Source organism: Teleopsis dalmanni, chromosome 1 (assembly GCF_002237135.1).
Source record: "Teleopsis dalmanni isolate 2A chromosome 1, ASM223713v2, whole genome shotgun sequence".
NCBI classification, from domain to species: Eukaryota; Metazoa; Arthropoda; class Insecta; order Diptera; family Diopsidae; genus Teleopsis; species Teleopsis dalmanni.
The window spans coordinates 103,255,312-103,273,965 of NC_051846.1; the positions used below are offsets into that span (position 1 = coordinate 103,255,312).

The following is an 18,654-nucleotide window of genomic DNA, read 5'->3' on the forward strand; positions in this document are numbered from 1 at the left end:
CAGCAGAAGTCGGAAAAACATTTGAAATGTGTAAAAACGACTAAGTCAATGCTGCGAGGTTAGTGAACCGGCTCTAAATGCTAAAGTGGTACTAAATGTAGACGCTTGCAACGTCACAGTAAGAGCAGCTCTACAACAGCTAGTATACGGACAAAAGCGACCATTAGGATTCTTTCCTAAAAGGCTGACAGAGGTGCAGAAGTACGTATGACCGCGAGGTCCTTGCTATATAGTGCGGTTAAGTACTTCAGATATATGATTGAAGGCAGGAACTGCACTATATTTGCGGACCACAAATTAATTACATTCGCTTTTCTACAAAGACCTGAGACAGCTTCCGAACGCCAACTACGTCTGTTAATTTGTGTTTTTACAATTTAACTTTATTCTTATCGGAAGTCAAAAGTCAATTTATTTCTAAATTTTTACAAATGTTAAATACAATTAATCAAATAAGAATAGCCTACTATTCAATTATGATTATACATTTCCAACATTCTCTTGGACCTAATTTTTGAAACCACTAAAGTAATGTTCAACATGACATTGAATTTTGTTTATTCTAGATTAAAACGAACAGGTTGTCTTCTCCTTCTAACCGACCGTCTTAATTGAACTGGCAACTGATCAGTGTCTGTGGATCCATATCTGTCGTCGGACTCCGCTTTGTCGTCTTTCTCTCTTTGATTTTGTTTCAAGTCAGATCCAGTAGTGATTATTGTTTCATCGGTCCCCATTTTGTCGTCTTTCTCTGTTTGACTATGTTCCGGGTCGGATCCAGTAGTAATTGTTGTTTCCTCAACCGGTGGTGTCCGAATACCGAAATCTAAATCAATATCAATATTATCTGCCCTAAGCTGATTTGAATGCGATGACGACAAATTTCGACGTATTTGATTTTGATGTCGTTTTATGTATCTATTTTCAGTTTCAATAAAATACATTTTATTTCCCAGCAATTTCTGTATCACGCCCCTGATCCATTTATGCGATCCCGAATAATTACGAGCTAACACTTTCTCTCCAACTCCGAATTTGCTTCTATTTTGAGTTTTCATAGTCTCCATAACTTTCGGGAACAACGCCGCCCATGTAACAACTTTGCTGGCGATTTATCAGTTGTTAAGTTTGGAGTAGTTCTATACGTTGTAAGATATTTATACAACGCTTTGTCAATATGTTGTTCCTCTTTCATAATTTTTGTTACTGCTTCCTTAAAAGCTCTTAAAAGCTTTCCGCTAACCCATTCGAAGCCGGATGAAAAGGAGCAGACGTGAGATGCTGAATTGCGTTCATTTCACAAAACTTTAAAAATTCATTGGACGTGAATTGTGTTCCATTGTCTGTCACAATAGTGCACGGAAGACCTTCGATAGTTGTTACAGCTGTTATTGTTGATAGTTCCACAATATATGGAAATTTTGAATATGCATCCACAACTATGAGCCACATACGTTTAAAGAATGGACCCGCGAAATCCAAATAAACTCTTTCCCACGGCCTACTAGATTCTGGCCATGCAGAAAATTCTCGCTTTGGTTGACTTGCACCTTGTTGACAAGATGAACAATCATCATGAATACGTTCTATGGCTTTATCAATAAGAGGAAACCACACATATCGTCTTGCCATCTGTTTCATACGACCTTTACCCCAATGACCCTCGTGTAACAAATTTAATACTTGAGATTGCAGTGCATTCGGTTGCACCACTCTAGTATATTCAGCTTGAAGAAGTAACACTCCATTCTGAAATGATAAGCAAAATCTGCGATTAAAGTACGGTTTGATACTACCTTCAGATTTCGGCAATTGTTCAGGCCAACCATCTTGTACATATCTGGTGACACGTTGAAGAGTGTTGTCATTAGGAATCATATCCTTTACTAATGTTGCATTTACTGGAAGGTGATCCACAGCATTTTGATAAACAGTATCGACATCATCTAACATCACAACTTCCTTTCTATCAAATTGTATGTCATCCCCACACGGCAATCTGGAAAGAGCATCAGCGTTAGCATTCTGAGATGAACTTTTGAACCGTATAATGTATTCATATGCTTGAAGTACAATAGCCCAATGCTGTAAGCGATACAACGCCATCACTGGCAACTTTCTACCCGGATTAAACAGTGTTGTCAACGCTTGATGATCAGTTATTAATTCAAAACATCTTCCAAAAGATATTAATTAAACTTGGTCACTCCGTAAATTATTGTTAATGCCTCTTTTTCGATTTGAGAATAGCGTTCTTGGCTACTGTTTAATTTTTTTGAAGCATATGCGATTGGCTTCTCTGAACCATCAGCATAACGATATGAAATTACTGCGCCGATTCCATACTTAGATGCATCTACTGCTAACACTATAGGCTTCTTATCATCATAATGAACGAGTTCCGTAGCTTTGATCATAGCATTCTTCAATGCTTGAAAAGCATCTTCATGATATGCTGTCCATTTAAACACAGCATTATTTTTCCTTAGTTCATTTAAAGGAGCAGCTATTATGGAAAACTGTTTAATGAATTTGTTATAATAATTAACTTTTCCAATGAAAGCTTCAACTTCTTGAATATTACGAGGACGCGGCATCAATTTGATTGCCTCTACACGTTTTCCTCTGGGCATTAATCCATTCACATTGATTACGTGTCCAACATAATCTACCTGCTCTTGCGCAAAACTACATTTTTCGCTTTTACATGTCAAACCGTATTCTTCCAAACGTTGAAAAATTTTGAAAACATTATTCAAATGTTCTTTATTATTTCGACCTGTTACGATTATATCATCTAAATAAACTGCACAGTTCGGTATTCCAGCGGTTACTTCTTCCATAAGACGTTGAAATATGCCAGGAGCACTGGCAATACCGAATGGCAATCGTTGAAACTGGAACAAACCAAATGGCGTATTAATGACTAGAAGTTCTTTTGTTGCGTCAGACAATTCTACTTGCAAGTACGCTTCACTAAGATCAATTTTTGTGAAAAATTGTCCTCCTTGAAGTTTATAAAAAAGTTCCTCAACTCTAGGAATTGGATACCTGTCATTCTCAATTTGCGAGTTCACACCAATTCTGAAATCTGCACAAATACGTAATTTCCCATTTGGCTTTGACACTACAACTGTAGGAGCGGCCCAGACGCTGCTTCTGATAGCTTTCAAAACTCCAATATTTACCAACCGATCAATTTCGATGCGAACGTCTTCTCTTTTCGCAAACGGCAGATTGTATGGTTTAAAGAATTTAGGCTTAGCATCTGACTTCAATCTGATTTCAGCTTTGAACAACGTACAACGCCCCAATTTCGAAGAAAAAATGTTAGCATGTTGACATCTGAGTTCATGTAGAGATGCGGTTAAACTTTGTTCACAAATAATCTTTGATCCACAAGGATTATTTGCATAACATTCAATAACAGGTAACTGCAGTTTGAAATTTAATACTGTAAACAAATCCAATCCCAGTATGTTAGTAACATATTCATCGTTAACTACAAGAATCTCAAGGCTTCGAGTAATATTTCCATACTTGACATATACTCTGAGAGAACCCTTAAGAAAAATAACAGCTCCTCCATACGCTCTCAGAACTTTATTCGTAGGCCCACAACAAGGTCTACCCAGTTGTTTATATGCCGCCAAACCAATTAAGGAACATGTTGCACCAGTATCTACTTAAAATGTTAAAATTTCGTTATTTATATTGAGGTCAACGAAAATTTTAGATGAACTAAGTTGCGAATCAACTGATTTAACTTCCGTTGTTTCATTCGCATTAATTGACTCAAATGAAACATCACTCATAGAATACACATCTCTTGCTCTATTTTGTTCCTGTCTTCGAACCTTAAAATTAGAATTCTGCTGAATCCCTGTCACTGCTGATTGACAAACTGCAGCAATATGACCTTGCTTTGTACATAACCGACACTTTGTTTTGTTCTTGTAATGATAACATTGATTTCTTTGATGTGCTTTCCCACAACCTGGACACGATTGTCCTCCCTTCACTGAATTTCGGGACTTAATATTACTTCGATTCTGTTTAACTTTCTTACTTGAACTGTGATTAACTTCATTAACTGTTTGACTGATTTCTTCACCTCTAATTTCGTTACAAGTTTTAACCGTTGCTTCATATATTGCTGCTATCTGCAGTACTTCCTCTAGCGATGGGTTTGTTTTGTTGTTTTCTGCAACGCGGCACTACGGACTTTATCGTGTGGTGTGTGTATTACAACCATATCTCGTATACAATTATCTATAAACGATTGCTGGCAAGTTTCACTCGTACATAGGAACATGCACTCTTTAGCCGCACCACGCAGTTCTGCCACCCACTCAGCATATGATTGATTTGCTTTCATTCGTATTGAATGAAATTTAAAACGTGCTGCTAATATATGCTGTTTTTCCACAAAATGATTATCCAATTTTGCTAGTAGTTCACCAAAAGACTTATTCTCTATATTGTTGTCACATAACTTTTGAATAAGTTCAAAGGTCTCTGTACCTATCCACGAAAGGAAACATGCTCGTTTTAATACATCTTCTTTCACTTGATGTGCCACAAAATGTTGATGCATCTGCTGAATATACACCGACCACTTTTCAACATTTTTCTCAAACCGTCGGAAGGTTGGAGTTGAATTAGCGGATTTTTTCTCGTTTATCACGCTTCTCAATACTTCTTCATTTTTGTTTAATATTTTCTCAAAAAATTTTTGATTTGCTAATGAGAATTCTCTTGGAACTGTCGCGAGTGCCTGAGCATCCATTTCCTCGTCGCCAACTGTTAATTTGTGTTTTTACAATTTAACTTCATTCTTATCGGAAGTCAAAAGTCAATTTATTTCTAAATTTTTACAAATGTTAAATACAATTGGGGATCCTAGTATTTCACTAGACGGACTCGCAGGTGAGACTAATCCCAAGTACTCACCCCCTTCGAAAGGAGGGCCTCCGCGTAGTGATCCCTGGTAACGCTTATAGCGGCTAATGCGAGCTAAACCCGTACCTTCCCATTCCTAAATATTCCCTACTATCAACATTTCAATACCCATATCCCTCTCCGCCTCCATTTTCCCTCCCAATCCGGAATTTGCACGTGTTCATCGGACTTGTTTGCAGTCGGGGGTAACAGACTGTATTTTAGCGTCGCACCTCAATGATACCTGCCCGCCTCATTGAGTAACTGTGGGCTTACCGTATTATCGGGGGCTATGACACGGCGGACCTCCTTTCCCCCAAACTCGTGGGAATTTAATGGAACATAATTCAAATAACAATAGCTGCGTTTCAGCAAACATGATCCGCTCAATTTTACATGCAAGACAAAAACAATGGGGTGAACCAGCAATTGATCTGGTTCACTTTCTGGTTCAATGTGGAATGTGTGTAAAAGATAAAAGTGGAACGTATTTTAATGCAAATGAGGTTGGCAATGCGATGCAACGGTGCAGTAAAATTATAAACAAATCTACATTTATATTTATTTATTATTGATTTTATTTATTTATTAACTATTTTATGTACTTATTTATTTAATATGTCATTATTATTTATTTCTTTGTTTGAAGTAATGTTTTAATTATTACTATTACTATAAATTAAAATTATTAAAATTAATTAAAATTATTACTTTAATTATTTACGTTTTAATATTATTAAAAAAGTGTTGTTTGATAATTTATTAAAATTAATTAATTTGAAATGAATATATAAACATTAAGTTGAATACATTTATTTAATTAAAACAGAACAATACATAAGGAAACAGGCTCTCCAACATACACGTTTATAAAAAAACCATTGCAAACTGCTTGCAAGTTTAAGCTATATTCATGCTTCCTTTTGAAATAAGCCTAATTGCTTTGGTGAGGTGCATTTATTTTAACATGTGTGCTGTCAATCACGAACGGAAATTTTGCAATTGATATAAGCTAAACACTAGTTCTTTTAATTATTCTCCATACAGAAGCTTTTGGTATGCCAAAACAAATACCAATTTGGATTTTATTAACAAATCTATTAAAATATGAAACATAATTAATATATAGCAATTGTATTTTTTATGCGTAAATATCAATCAAATAATCTTTAACGGAACAATTATTGATCGTTTCCATAAAATTTCCAGTATATCCATGCTGATGCACTTCATCCCTTGAGCTTAATACACTTGGACTAGTGTTTAAAAAGAAAATGGAGAAGTCAGTTTTGCTCGATAATTCTAATAAAATCTGCAATTTCCATTTATTTACTATAGAATTAAATTTAAGTTTTTAAGTAAATACTAAATAAAAACTTACATTTCATACTTCAGACATTTCAACAGATTTTATTTATTTTCCATTTTTTAGATTTTTTGTATTCAAAATGTTCTCACTTCACAAATGTTCTCAACTGGCATATTTCATGCGTTGCCAATTATTTTCAAACGTGATCCGTATCGTTTCAGCAAAGATGATTCAGATCATTGAGCGGATCATGTTTGCTGAAACGCAGCTAATAATAGCAATATAAAAAAACCAGCAGGAACACACACTGCAAATAAACTGGTAAATCGGTCGGAGCCTGATATCCAACATACCGATCGCCAGGCAGCCTTTCCAAAACGGAAAGCGGAAAAAAGTACAGAGGGCAAAGAAGCCAGGAACAATACTAGCTCTCTGTCAACTGAATCAAAAACGGAACTTAGTTACGAAAAGGAAGTCAAGGAAGTCTGGGTTCAAAGGTTGCACCAAAAGATGCAACGATCGAAACACTACCACAGCCCTCGACAAGCACTGGACTAACCTCCGGCCAAAGCTTTCGCGACGCCAGGAAATCTACTGGTTTGAGCGGTGCGGGTACAAAATGGCGCTATCTCAAAGAAAGCTTAGCACCGGAGGCAGCCAAGGAAAAGGCGCTCAATCGGCCGATGGCCAATTAAGACTCTAAGAAGAGTTCTGCCCAAGAAATTAGTCCGATCGATCTTCAATCAGCTAAGAAAAGAAGAGGGAATGAGAAACCTCCACAAGCAAAGGATGGTACGCAAATGGCTGCACCAAAACAACCGAGAAAAATAATATCGGGCAGCAGTTACGCTAATGTAGCCAAGAGCTTAAGAATAGCAATTCTTCCGAAATCTTACCCGGAATCAACTCTCTCTAGGGAGGAGCAAGGTAAAATCGAGGAACTTCTCATTGAGGAGATGTATAAAGGATGGGATGCCAAGCTACGATTTAGCGGGATACACTTTCAACCAGGACTTATACTGGTTGACTGCGTAGACGAGGATGCGGCTAATTTTATCCATGGAACGGCACCTAAGCTGAACGGATGGGAAGGCGCCGAACTCACCACGTGTGTCGGAGACAAAATACCGAAATTACACATGTTGACAGTCTACCTCCCAAGAGCTAAAGGGGTCGACACGGAAAAGCTGCTAAAACTGCACATAACTCAAAATGAGGGTCTACATACTCAGCTGTGGAGAGTTTTTAGCAGCAAGGATCTGAAAAATGGCAAACTCCTAACAATCGGGATTGACAACCGGTCTCAGGAAGCCATTACAACCAACGGCTGTAGGATCTTCTACAGGTTCAGCTCCGTCCCAATTCACCTGCATAAGGGACGAGACAACAAGGAAAGAAGTAACTTAGCTGGGGAAAATACACCAGCTGTAGGAACGATACCTGCAACTGTTGCGGAACTAGTGGAGGAGGAGGCGACCAGAAGCGAGAAGATTGAAGATATCAGCGTGCTACCTCACGAGAGTGAGGACATTGAGAATCTAGATCTTTCTCTACTGAACTTGGCGTCCGAGGAAGACTCCGAAAGAATATTTCTGTCAGACATCGACGACGGTCTGATAGAAGAAACGAAGGAGGAATAACCACCTGATGACCAGCACTAGAATCGCCCAAATAAATATCCACCATGCAAAAGCTGCGTCGGCAGTTATTGCAAGGGCTACGCACAAATCGAACCTGAGCATAGTGCTGGTCCAAGAACCCTGGATTTACAGGGGTCGAATCTGTGGTTTGACTGCAAAGAATATGCAGACAATTTGGGATGTAAGATGTGATAAACCAAGAACCTGCATTTTATTGAATATTAATATCAACTTTATCTGTCTTTCAGAATTTCTCTGCAGGGACCTCGTTGCCATACAGATTCCGGCTAACATCAACGGAGTTCTACGGAACGTAGTCGTAGCTACAGGTTATCTACCAGGAGACGACACTCAGGTACCATCTGCAGAGGTCGATAAACTGGTAAACTACTGCGAGAGAATAAAATTGCCACTTATGCTCGGTTGCGACTCCAATGCACACAACGAAGTTTGGGGAAGCACTAAAACCAATATAAGAGGTGAGTACCTTTTAGAATTTATAACTAGTAAAAAATTAGAAATATGTAATGTAGGTAATACACCAACATTTGTAACTATCTCACGCAAAGAGGTCCTAGATATTACTATTGGAAACACTCGAGGTTGTGAGCTTGTGAAAAACTGGAGAGTATCCAGTGAACCATCTATGTCTGATCATAGAATTCTAAGGTTCGACATTGAAGGTTCACCAATTAACAAGAAAATTTTAAGGAACCCAAGAAAAACAAATTGGGAGAACTACACGGAAAATCTGAAATACAATCTTGTCCAATTAGGGCTAGATGAAATCATTCAGAATGAAATTCAATTAGAAAATTACCTAGAAAACCTTAATGGTGCCATACTAAATGCATATGAGGATAGTTGTCCATTAAGCCTGATTAACTCCACCAAGGATGTGCCTTGGTGGAACAATGACCTTAAAAACCTAAGAAACACTGTTAGAGGACTTTTTAATTACTCAAAGCGAACAGGAGACTGGTCAGAATATAGGAAAAAAACTTACTTTGTACAATAGAGAAATTAGGGCCTCTAAACGCAGAAGATTCAACTATTTCTAAAAGAGGAATCAATGGCACACTCTCACGCTGGATGAGCAAGATGCTTCGCACCAGGAGAGTAGAAATTCCGACCAGTAATGGTAATATTTTTGCAAATACTTCGCGAGGGTGCCCACAAGGTGGAGTATTATCACCCCTTATGTGGAGTATGGTAGTGGCTGAACTATTGGTAAAACTGGACAGGAATGGCTTCCAAATCCAGGGGTACGCCGATGATGTGGTAATTATCTGCAGAGGAAAATTTGAGAATACTCTGTGCGAAAGAATCCAGTTAGGCTTAAAACTAACTAAAGAATGGTGCAATTCGGTTGGGCTGAAAATAAATCCAGCAAAAACAAACATTGTGCTATTCACTAAGAAATACAAAATAAAAAACCTTAAACCCATCCGCTTAGATGGGTTTGAAATAAAACTACAAAAGGAGGTAAAATTTTTGGGTATAATTTTAGACCAAAAATTAACATGGAAATCTCATATCCAAGAAGTGACAAAAAAGGCAACCAAAGCCTTTATGACATGTAGATCCATCGCAGGTAAGAATTGGGGATGTACACCAAAGTCACTGCGATGGATATACACAGCAGTAATCAGACCAATGATCACCTACGGATCAATAGTCTGGCAGAACTGCACAAATCAACAAAGCGTTATCAACACACTCAACAAGGTACAACGACTTGCATGTGTAAGCATAACAGGAGCAATGTGAACATGTCCCACGTCATCAATTGAAGTACTCCTGGAACTCACTCCTCTTCATATCTATGTGCAATCACAGGCGAAGAGGGCTGCTCTAAGAGTAACTACAAACAAAGTGACTGGTCTTGAAACCAACAGCAAAAAACTTGATACTTTGGCTGCACAAATCCCAGAAATTAAAATGCCAATGGACAGGATGATTGTAAAGCATAACTTTACAAAAAACTTTAAAACTGAACTCAGCAACAAAAAGAACTGGGAAGGTTTGTCTAACATCCCAAAAATAAAAGAAACCATGATAACATAGTATACAGACAGCTCTCTCACCAATGAGGGAGCTGGAGCTGGTGTTTATGGACCAGGCAAAAAATCTGGGAAGCATTAGGAAACAATACAACCATCTTTCAAGCGGAAATATACGCGATAGATAGATGCGCCAGTTTCAATCTTGAACGTAACTACCGGAACCGTAAAATTGCAATACTGACTGACAGCCAGGCAGCTATAATGGCACTCATATCTTACCAGGTAACATCCAAACTGGTATGGAAATGCATTGACAAGCTGAACACACTCGGTGGGATCAATCAGGTGCACCTTTTATGGATTCCGGGACATACTGGTATCCAGAGTAATGAAATGGCAGACAAACTTGCAAGAAGAGGCGCGGCATCAAGAATGATAGGCCCAGAGCCATTCTGTGGTCTAGGCAAAGGAGCTCTATCCATCATCATGAATGACGCAGAGAAAAAGGAGAGAGAACTCTATTGCTTAATGCTACCAAGACTCTCACAATCTAAAATGCTTTTAGAGACTTACAACCTAAAACGCTTTAAAGATTGCATAGTACAATCAAAAACTAACATAAGAATTATTACGGGATTACTGACCGGTCACTGCAGATTGAATAATCACCTATCGAAGTTAGGAATTCAATCCAACTCAGACTGCAGATACTGCAGGGAAGAGAGAGAAACGGCATACCATGTGCTTGGGGAGTGCCCGGCACTGATGCATAAGCGAAAGAAACACCTAGGAGGGTATTTCATGGATCATAAGGATTCAAGACTGGGGAAGATAGGATCCATACTGTCTTTCATTAAAGAAATCGGACTTGGAGAAATACTCTAACCCGACAAAGGGGCACAATAGATCTTTTAGGTCGCAGTGCACGATCCCTTACTCAATAATAATAATAATAATAAATACAATTAATCAAATAAGAATAGCCTACTATTCAATTATGATTATACATTTCCAACAACCTCATTTGGATTTCATCGGGTAGCTGACAACAGACATTCAGCACTACTTGAAAGTGTAGTAACTGAATCCAGACGAGTACTACACTACGGTAAATTGGCAGAAGCGCAAAAAACTGAGAAGGAGCTGAATGAATTGTTAAAAAATCGTACAGATTCTTCCCTGGAATTCAAGTTGGTGAATCTACCTCCAGATGATGTCAATAAGTGATCGGTTTTGTTAGTCCAAAATGAAGGTTGAAATAAATAAAATGGCAAAAATATGTATTGCATACCAAATATCAAAAATTCAACGACACAATAGGCGCAAAAGTTTTGAGCGCAATATATTGATATCGTGGGACCATTACCCTTCTGCAATGGCATGCGGTATTGCCTAAAATGCATCGACAGGTTCTCAAGATGGCCCGTTGCAGTACCGTTGGCGGAGATAACTGCAGAAAATATTGCTGAATGTTGCTTAATAAAAGATTGGATAGTACATTATGGCGAGCCAAAAAGAATTACTGCAGATCAAGAACGGCAGTTTGAGTCCAAACTATTCGAGGAGGTAGCAAAAATGTTGGGGTGCGAAAGGCATTGAACTACCGCATACCATCCTCAGGAAAATGGGCTAGTGGAAATTTTCACCGCACCTTAAAAACTGCTCTGAGGTGTATGCCTACTAAAAAATGGACGAAGGCTTTGCCGTTAGTGATAATGGGGCTAAGATCAGCATATAAAGAGAACTTACACCGTCGGAGCTGGTTTATGGCACAAACATACGCATACCGGGAGAAATGTTCGATGTCGAAGGGAAACAAGTACCGCAAACGGAGTTGGTGGAGGTATTAAAAGCAACGATGCACAAGCTGAAACATCACGTCATATTGAGAAAAAACCGTTTGTTTATAAGGACTTAAAAAACAGTACACACATATTCCTACGAGACGATGCTGTAGGTCCACCACTGAAGCAGCCATACGAGAGTCCGTATGAAACAATAAGTCGCAGCGAGAAAACCTTAACAATAAGTGCGAAAGGACGGTCAGTAAACGTAAGTATGAATTGCGTGAGACAAACATATATTGCGTACTAAACCGGTGAAAGCCTTACTAGAGAACGAGTGCAAGAACCAAACGGCGACTGCGTTCAACATACATCGAAGGTGACCCGAAAAAGAAGAGTGGTGCTATTTCCAAAGCAATGTACAACATAATTGTAACCACAACAAAAAAAAAGAATTTACCGTTAAACAGCCGTCAAATTCTGGAAAGGTCTGGCAAACACGGTCAATGACATCTGTCAAAGGCAACAGTTGTAGGACACACACAAACTTTACTTTCACAAGAAGTTGTAATTTAGACGAGCAAAAAAGAAGAAGTAAAATAGCAAGAGCAGGGCTCATCTAACCTTATATTGTTACAATAAATTAATTGCATTATATTTAGTATTGTAATTCAATATTCAGTATTTAAAAGTTTTGTTCATACAGTAAACGTTTATTCATACAATAAAATTGTATTCGTACAAATCATAATAATATTCAATTCCTTAGAATTTTGTATTGTTTTAATTTATATTGTTTTGTTGGCGCTTTGGTCCGTTTTTGTTTTGTTTAATAATATATTTTAAACATATTTATTTTAATAATATATTTTAAATAGTTTAAAAGATATTATTTTTTGAGTTTTATTAATTTTATTTAATATTTATAGAAACTGTTGTATATCTATTTTTTGCTTTTTGAATGTGATTTGATTTCTTATGGAATTATTTTGTTGAGATTTTGAGTATGTGCAATCTTTTATTTTATATTTTATTGAAAAATTAGGAAATTTGAATTTTTTATTTTTTGAGTAATTATATATTTAATTATAAATTATTGTATTTTTAAATAATTTAAACCTTTTTGATTTTCTTTTATTTCATTTGTTTGTTAAACATTTAATCACATATTTATCAGAATTCCTTTGATTGGAGAGATTTTAGTTAGATTAAATTGTTTACGTCAAGTTGATTTAAAATCATTGATTCTTCTGTTGCTCATATAGAAATTGTTTTAACAGGTATTACTAATTTAAGAAATTGAGGAGTTTATGATAGATAGAGATTAATATTTGAACATCGATTATATTTTTTAGATTTATTTTGCTTAACTATTATATTTGAACGGGTGTAGTACGTTTCCACTGCTTACTTAGTGAATTAACCTTACTAAGTAAATTTCTTTCAACATACAATGAGCTTCCGTTCTTTTTGATTTACTTTAAAATACAGTTCTGGTCGTTATTATTGACTATTTTTATTCTTAATATACAATTACTTAATAAAATACAATTCTGCTTTTCTCACCGAACCTTAACAATTAATCATTACATGTGTTTTATATTTTCAGCATTGCCAGGTGTCTTGTTTTCATCAAGAGTGACAATTTTATATTTTTTTGGGTTGCCATACTTGTTGTACTGTTGTCACAGTACCCTCCTTCCAGTATTGTCTACTGTGAAAACCTCACCTGGTTTCTCTTTATGTATGTGTGTAGGTTCTTCGTCACCTCCTTCACAACTGCTTTTTTAGTAATAAAAGCAGGTTTGAGCCTTTCTGCTGAAACTGTAGTCTCTTTTCCCTGGATCTCAATTACGAAACTGCGGTCCGTTGGTCTACTGAGTACCTTAAATGGTCCAGTGTACGGTGGCTCCAATGGGCGATGAACAGAATCAGTTCTAAGCAGGACGTGTGAGCAGTTGTAGAGGTTTTTCAACACAAATGAAACATTGTTCCGGTGATGTGCTGTGGGAATTGGTCGCACTAATCGCATGTGTTTGCGAAACTCCTCTATGAACATCTGCGGGCTGTTGCATTGTTGGTCGTCCTCAAAAAACTCGTTTGGTAGTCGAATCGGGGAACCATACAGCATCTTAGCAGCTTAAGTTTGTAAATTTTCCTTAAAACACGTTCGTAAGCCTAGCAGGACTGTTGATAGTAATTCTATCCAGGATTCTGTTTCGTGACACATTAGTGCTGCTTTTAAGGAATGGTGCCAGCGTTCAATCATACTATTTGCTGTGGGTGGTATGACGTGGTGTGGACATGTTTTGCTCCTATTATTTTTGTCAGGGTTTTGAAAAATGCTGATTCGAATTGTAGGTCCCGATCCGTTGTTATGGTTTGCAGGCATCCAAATCTCGCCACCCAGTTTGACTAAAAAACAGATACTATAGTGTTTGCAGTAATGTCTTTTAAAGGTATAGCTTCAGGCCACCTTGGAAAACGATCAATCATTGTTAAACAATAGCGATACACTTTATCCATTGGCATCACAATGATGTCGATATGTACATTGTCGAAACGGTTGGCTGGCATGTCGATTTTAATTTGCCGAAAAGTATTGTGTCTGTGTATTTTTGATCGTTGACAGGGTAAACAATTTCCTCCCCATGCAATTATATCAGTTCGCATGGAAGGCCAGACGTATTTTTGTTTTATCTGTTGCAGAGTAGATCTTTCACTGGGGTGTGACATGCAACGGTTAATAAATTGACAGCAGTTGGCAGCGATACAGCTGAAATACGAAAAAGGGCATTTGCCACCGCATTGTCACTCCCAGATAGGTGCATAATGGTTGTTGAAAATTGGGAAATGTAATCGAGATGGCGGAGCTGCCGAGGTAACGCCTTCTCTGGTGTCTGTTTGAAAGCATATATCAGCGGTTTGTGATCCGTTTTAATGACGAAAACTCTTGCCTCTAGGAGGTGTTTGAAAAAACGAATGGCGTTGTAGATTGCTAATAATTCTCTATCATATGCGCTGTAATTTTTGTTAGTTGCTGAGAGTTTTCTCGAAAAAAACCCAAGTGGTACCCAAGTGCCCTGGTCACATTGTTCTACGGCAGCGCCAATAGCAACGTTCGATGCATCACAGTTAGGTGCCAGCTCAGCATCAAGTGATGGATGTGCAATTAGTGCAGCATTCGCAACCGAATCTTTATCAGACGTCAAGATTTTTCAAGCTTAGAGAAATTAAAAATACTTGCTGATGACTTCGAAGAGCTTCGCAGAGAACAGCATAAAGTGAATCGGGACGGTATACGAGAAGAAACTATGGGCAGGTGCATCGTAGTGAAGTCCCCAGAAACGATGTCATTACAAAATACTATGAGATGCATACCCACTACCCCAAATGGGATAAACTTATCCAGCATCATAAATCAGAGCCACCTATCTTGAACAAGCAACAGAACCGACCGACGGAAAAGCAAACAAGAGCAGTAAGAACTACAATTAACAGTCCAGCAACAGAATTATTACCTAAGTCAAGCATAATAACACAGCACAAGCAACGTAAAAATTATTTAGAGCAAATGTCATGCAAATGTCTCGTACCATCGCAAGATCCAGAACCAAGCAAAGAAACTCCAGGAGTGTATGATTTACATCAACAGGAACTCATACAAAGTCAAGAGATACAACAAGTGCAAATTGAAGAAATACAACGAAAGCAAAATCCAAAACCTGTCAATAAAACTCCAGCAATACCTAAGCAACAGTCAGTCAGACAAGATCAACGAGTTTTACCAGTTCAACAGCATGTCGAACAACTACAGCAAGAACGGCAACGTGAGACGCCAAACAAAAGAAATCTAGAAAGAATTAACCTAGTCCAAGTTATACAAGATAAACCGATGTTTCAAATACCACCACCACAAAGACTCCAACATGTTACAACTACTGAAGAATATACATAGGTGCAAGAGGCACATTCACAACGAAATCCATCGCTTCAAAAAGAACAACTTAGGAGACTATCGATCAAATTAGTCAGAACCTCGTTACTTTCCATACCTCAAAATCAAGTACACTCAGAGACGTCGATAATTCCACGACAGGAAATGCCCTTCAAGTAAAGTCATCGAAAATAGAACTGCACAACATCGAATGACTCACAAAACCCCAAGTCCCATTCAAGAATCACAACAAGTTTCAAATCAAGAAAAAGATAATTGCACGCAACTGAAAGATAAAGTATATATCCCTATGGTGCAAATAAAAGAACAATGTCTCGGAGTTTGGAATTCCTTCAGCAATCGAACTCAGCAAAAACAAATGGAAAGTCAAGGAGTACTCCAGCAGAGCGATCACGACTATATTAACACACATCAAAACAAGTTTTACAAAGTGTATAAATCTCCAAAGAAACGAAATAAAAATCATTCAAGCAGGTAGTGGTTCAGATCCAGTTCACTTTCCCGAAGAAGGAGGGAAATGTAAGGATGGAAATTTACACTAAATTTCCATCTACATAAACGTGCACTAAAAAAACAGTAACACGAACTAAAATACCAAGTAAATGAATTCATGTATTGTATTTTATTTAATTACTTTAGTTATTAACTTATTTTAACTAATCAAATGAATTCAGGTATTACATTTTTTATTAATTACTTTATTTATTAACTTATTTACAAACATGCTTAAAAATAAAATTAATAAAATGAAATAAATATAAATGTCATCGATCGAATGCGTTTCTTTAAAACCCACGTTGGTAAACAAAACAAGAAATGTCAAAAGAAATTTTCGCCGCAAAGAGAAATCTAAGAGAAAACGAAGTATACATTCTGGGTACCGCACGCAAGATAAAACAAAAAATTACAGAACGGCAAAGTAAACAAGAAATGTGTGAGACCAGCTGTAAACAAAAATGATGCGCTACGAAAAAGCTCGGTCGAGTGCGTATATAAGATGCGCATTTTTCTTATAGAGTTGACTTGTAAAATATTTACTAAGGCATATACACCTGGGGATTACAAGTTGAAATTAGCACTAGTTTCAAATAGAAAAATTTCGATATAAAGAAATTATTCACACGAAGGAATATATTGTATTTAAAAGTATTACATTGCGATCGGCTGTAGTACGCCTACTGCAAATGAAATAATTTTTAATTAAAAACACAAACGAATATATCCATATAAGGATATATTGACATGAAGGAATATATTGTATTTAAAATTATTACATTGCGATCGGCTGTAGTACGCCTACTGTAAGGGAATAATTTATAATAATATACAAAGGAATATATATATTCATACGAAGGAATATTTTTGAATTTAAATTATTACACTACGATCGGCTGTAGTACGCCTACTGTAAGTGAATAATTTATAATAATATACAAAGGAATATATCCACATCAGGATATATTCATACGAAGGACTACTTTTGAATTTTAATCATTACACTACGATCGGCTGTCACACAAAGACATCATCAGTACCAGATATCCACCAGGACATCCAAAACAATTATTGTACTCCGGAACAATTAGTAATCATCCTAATAATATCATTTTTTTTTCCTTTAACTATTTCATTATTATATTTTTTTGAATAATAAAATTTTATTTATAATAAAGCCTAAATCTTGTAAATAAAATCACGTATTTGAATATTTTGGTTTCAATTAAAAATTTATTGTAACGAATCTGGTCAGGCTGAGTATACCCCAGCAAATAAGCAACGACGACAAGAAAGTGTCGTTACATCTATACGACCGTGTAACAGCTAGTCACTAGCTGTTACACGTTTTTAAATAACAGCTTTGAAGAAAACATTACTAGTACCAGATCTACACCAGAACATCCAAGACAAGTACTGTGCTCCGAATCGATTAGTATTCATCCTAATAATATCATTTTTAATTATTTGATTATTGTGTACTTTTTTTTATTAAATTATAAAATTTTTAATTATAATAACGCCTAACCCTTGTAAAAAAATCACGTCTTTGAGTATTTTGGTCACAATTAAAAATTTATTATGACGATTCTGGACATGCTGAGCATACCTCAGCAAATAAACAACGACCCCATGAAAGAGTCGTTACAACGTGAATAGAATTTTGGGAAATTTGCCTATTGACAACATATTTATATTAATTTCTGATAGCCATACTCGCCGTTACTGCCAGCATCGGCAACATTGTCGTCAACATCTTTGTCAAAGATTCTAGATGGTTTTAGACGTTGGGTTTTTAATAATACGATAGCACAATGGGCTTATGGGCCTAAGTGGATGCCACTGGGATCGCCGGTATAACTTCAGATTTGCTTTTCACTACAATTGTTTCCATAAATACATATACATATATATTTTCTTACTATTCATAAACTTTCTTTACCGCTTATCTTTGAAACCTAGCTATAACTAAACACCAAACCTCCTGTTACAACTTTAAGTTTATAAGCAGAAGTAAATAAATGAAACAGTGATTGAAACATTAAATATATATTGAATTAATTTGTTCAAATATTTTTGTTTAAATAATGATCACTAAAATTTTTGAATTTTTTGATGCGGTTAATGTCCCTTTTGGTAGAATATATTTATGTTATCTTGATTAACTGTCCGCCTAATTAAGAGCTAAAAGTTTAAAACTAAATTCAATAATAAAAAAGCATTTCTGGCATTATACGCTGACGATACGTGTATGCTATACTCAGATAAATGTGCTCTCAACATAGCGAACACACTTATGTTAAAGAGCATATAAACTTCATTCTGGAGTATTTTTAGAAATGGAAAATAAAAATCAATAATGAAAAAACTAAGGCTCTGTTTATAACGCGTAAGTGGAGACAGAATCCGTCAAGAGTGAGAGTGGGTGATATGGTGATAAACTGGGAGGATAGCGTTAAATATCTCGGCATCACGTTGGACAAACGATTCACTTAAATATGTTCAACTGAAAAGAATTAGC

The 18,654-nt window shown here is 36.7% G+C and overlaps 4 protein-coding genes across 4 annotated transcripts; 2 read left to right on the forward strand and 2 right to left on the reverse strand.

Moving 5' to 3' along the window:
• Positions 1-1,224: 1,224 nt before the first annotated feature.
• LOC119663623 (uncharacterized protein K02A2.6-like) lies at positions 1,225-2,106 on the reverse strand. Its single transcript, XM_038073234.1, has one exon. The coding sequence runs from the start codon at positions 2,104-2,106 to the stop codon at positions 1,225-1,227; it is 882 nt and encodes a 293-aa protein (XP_037929162.1).
• An 83-nt stretch (positions 2,107-2,189) lies between these two features.
• Positions 2,190-4,789, reverse strand: LOC119663629 (uncharacterized protein K02A2.6-like). The gene is made up of 3 exons (XM_038073241.1): positions 4,222-4,789; positions 3,743-4,177; positions 2,190-3,682 (listed from the first exon to the last, which is right to left on the reverse strand). The coding sequence occupies exons 1-3, from the start codon at positions 4,787-4,789 to the stop codon at positions 2,190-2,192; spliced, it is 2,496 nt and encodes an 831-aa protein (XP_037929169.1).
• Positions 4,790-7,050: 2,261 nt separating this feature from the next.
• On the forward strand, positions 7,051-7,890 carry LOC119663637. Its single transcript, XM_038073251.1, has one exon. It carries the CDS (start codon positions 7,051-7,053, stop codon positions 7,888-7,890), a length of 840 nt encoding a protein of 279 aa, XP_037929179.1.
• A 163-nt stretch (positions 7,891-8,053) lies between these two features.
• On the forward strand, positions 8,054-8,908 carry LOC119663645. Its single transcript, XM_038073257.1, has one exon. It carries the CDS (start codon positions 8,054-8,056, stop codon positions 8,906-8,908), a length of 855 nt encoding a protein of 284 aa, XP_037929185.1.
• The last annotated feature ends 9,746 nt before the right edge of the window (positions 8,909-18,654 follow it).

Coding starts and splice junctions, on each gene's coding strand:
- LOC119663623 (XM_038073234.1), bottom strand. CDS start 2,106: ATGGCGTTGTATCGCTTACAGCATTGGGCTATTGTACTTCAAGCATAT.
- LOC119663629 (XM_038073241.1), bottom strand. CDS start 4,789: ATGGATGCTCAGGCACTCGCGACAGTTCCAAGAGAATTCTCATTAGCA. Junction 4,178..4,221: donor CACACCACACGATAAAGTCC/GTAGTGCCGCGT, acceptor ACCCATCGCTAG/AGGAAGTACTGCAGATAGCA. Junction 3,683..3,742: donor ATCAGTTGATTCGCAACTTA/GTTCATCTAAAA, acceptor CATTTTAAGTAG/ATACTGGTGCAACATGTTCC.
- LOC119663637 (XM_038073251.1), top strand. CDS start 7,051: ATGGCTGCACCAAAACAACCGAGAAAAATAATATCGGGCAGCAGTTAC.
- LOC119663645 (XM_038073257.1), top strand. CDS start 8,054: ATGCAGACAATTTGGGATGTAAGATGTGATAAACCAAGAACCTGCATT.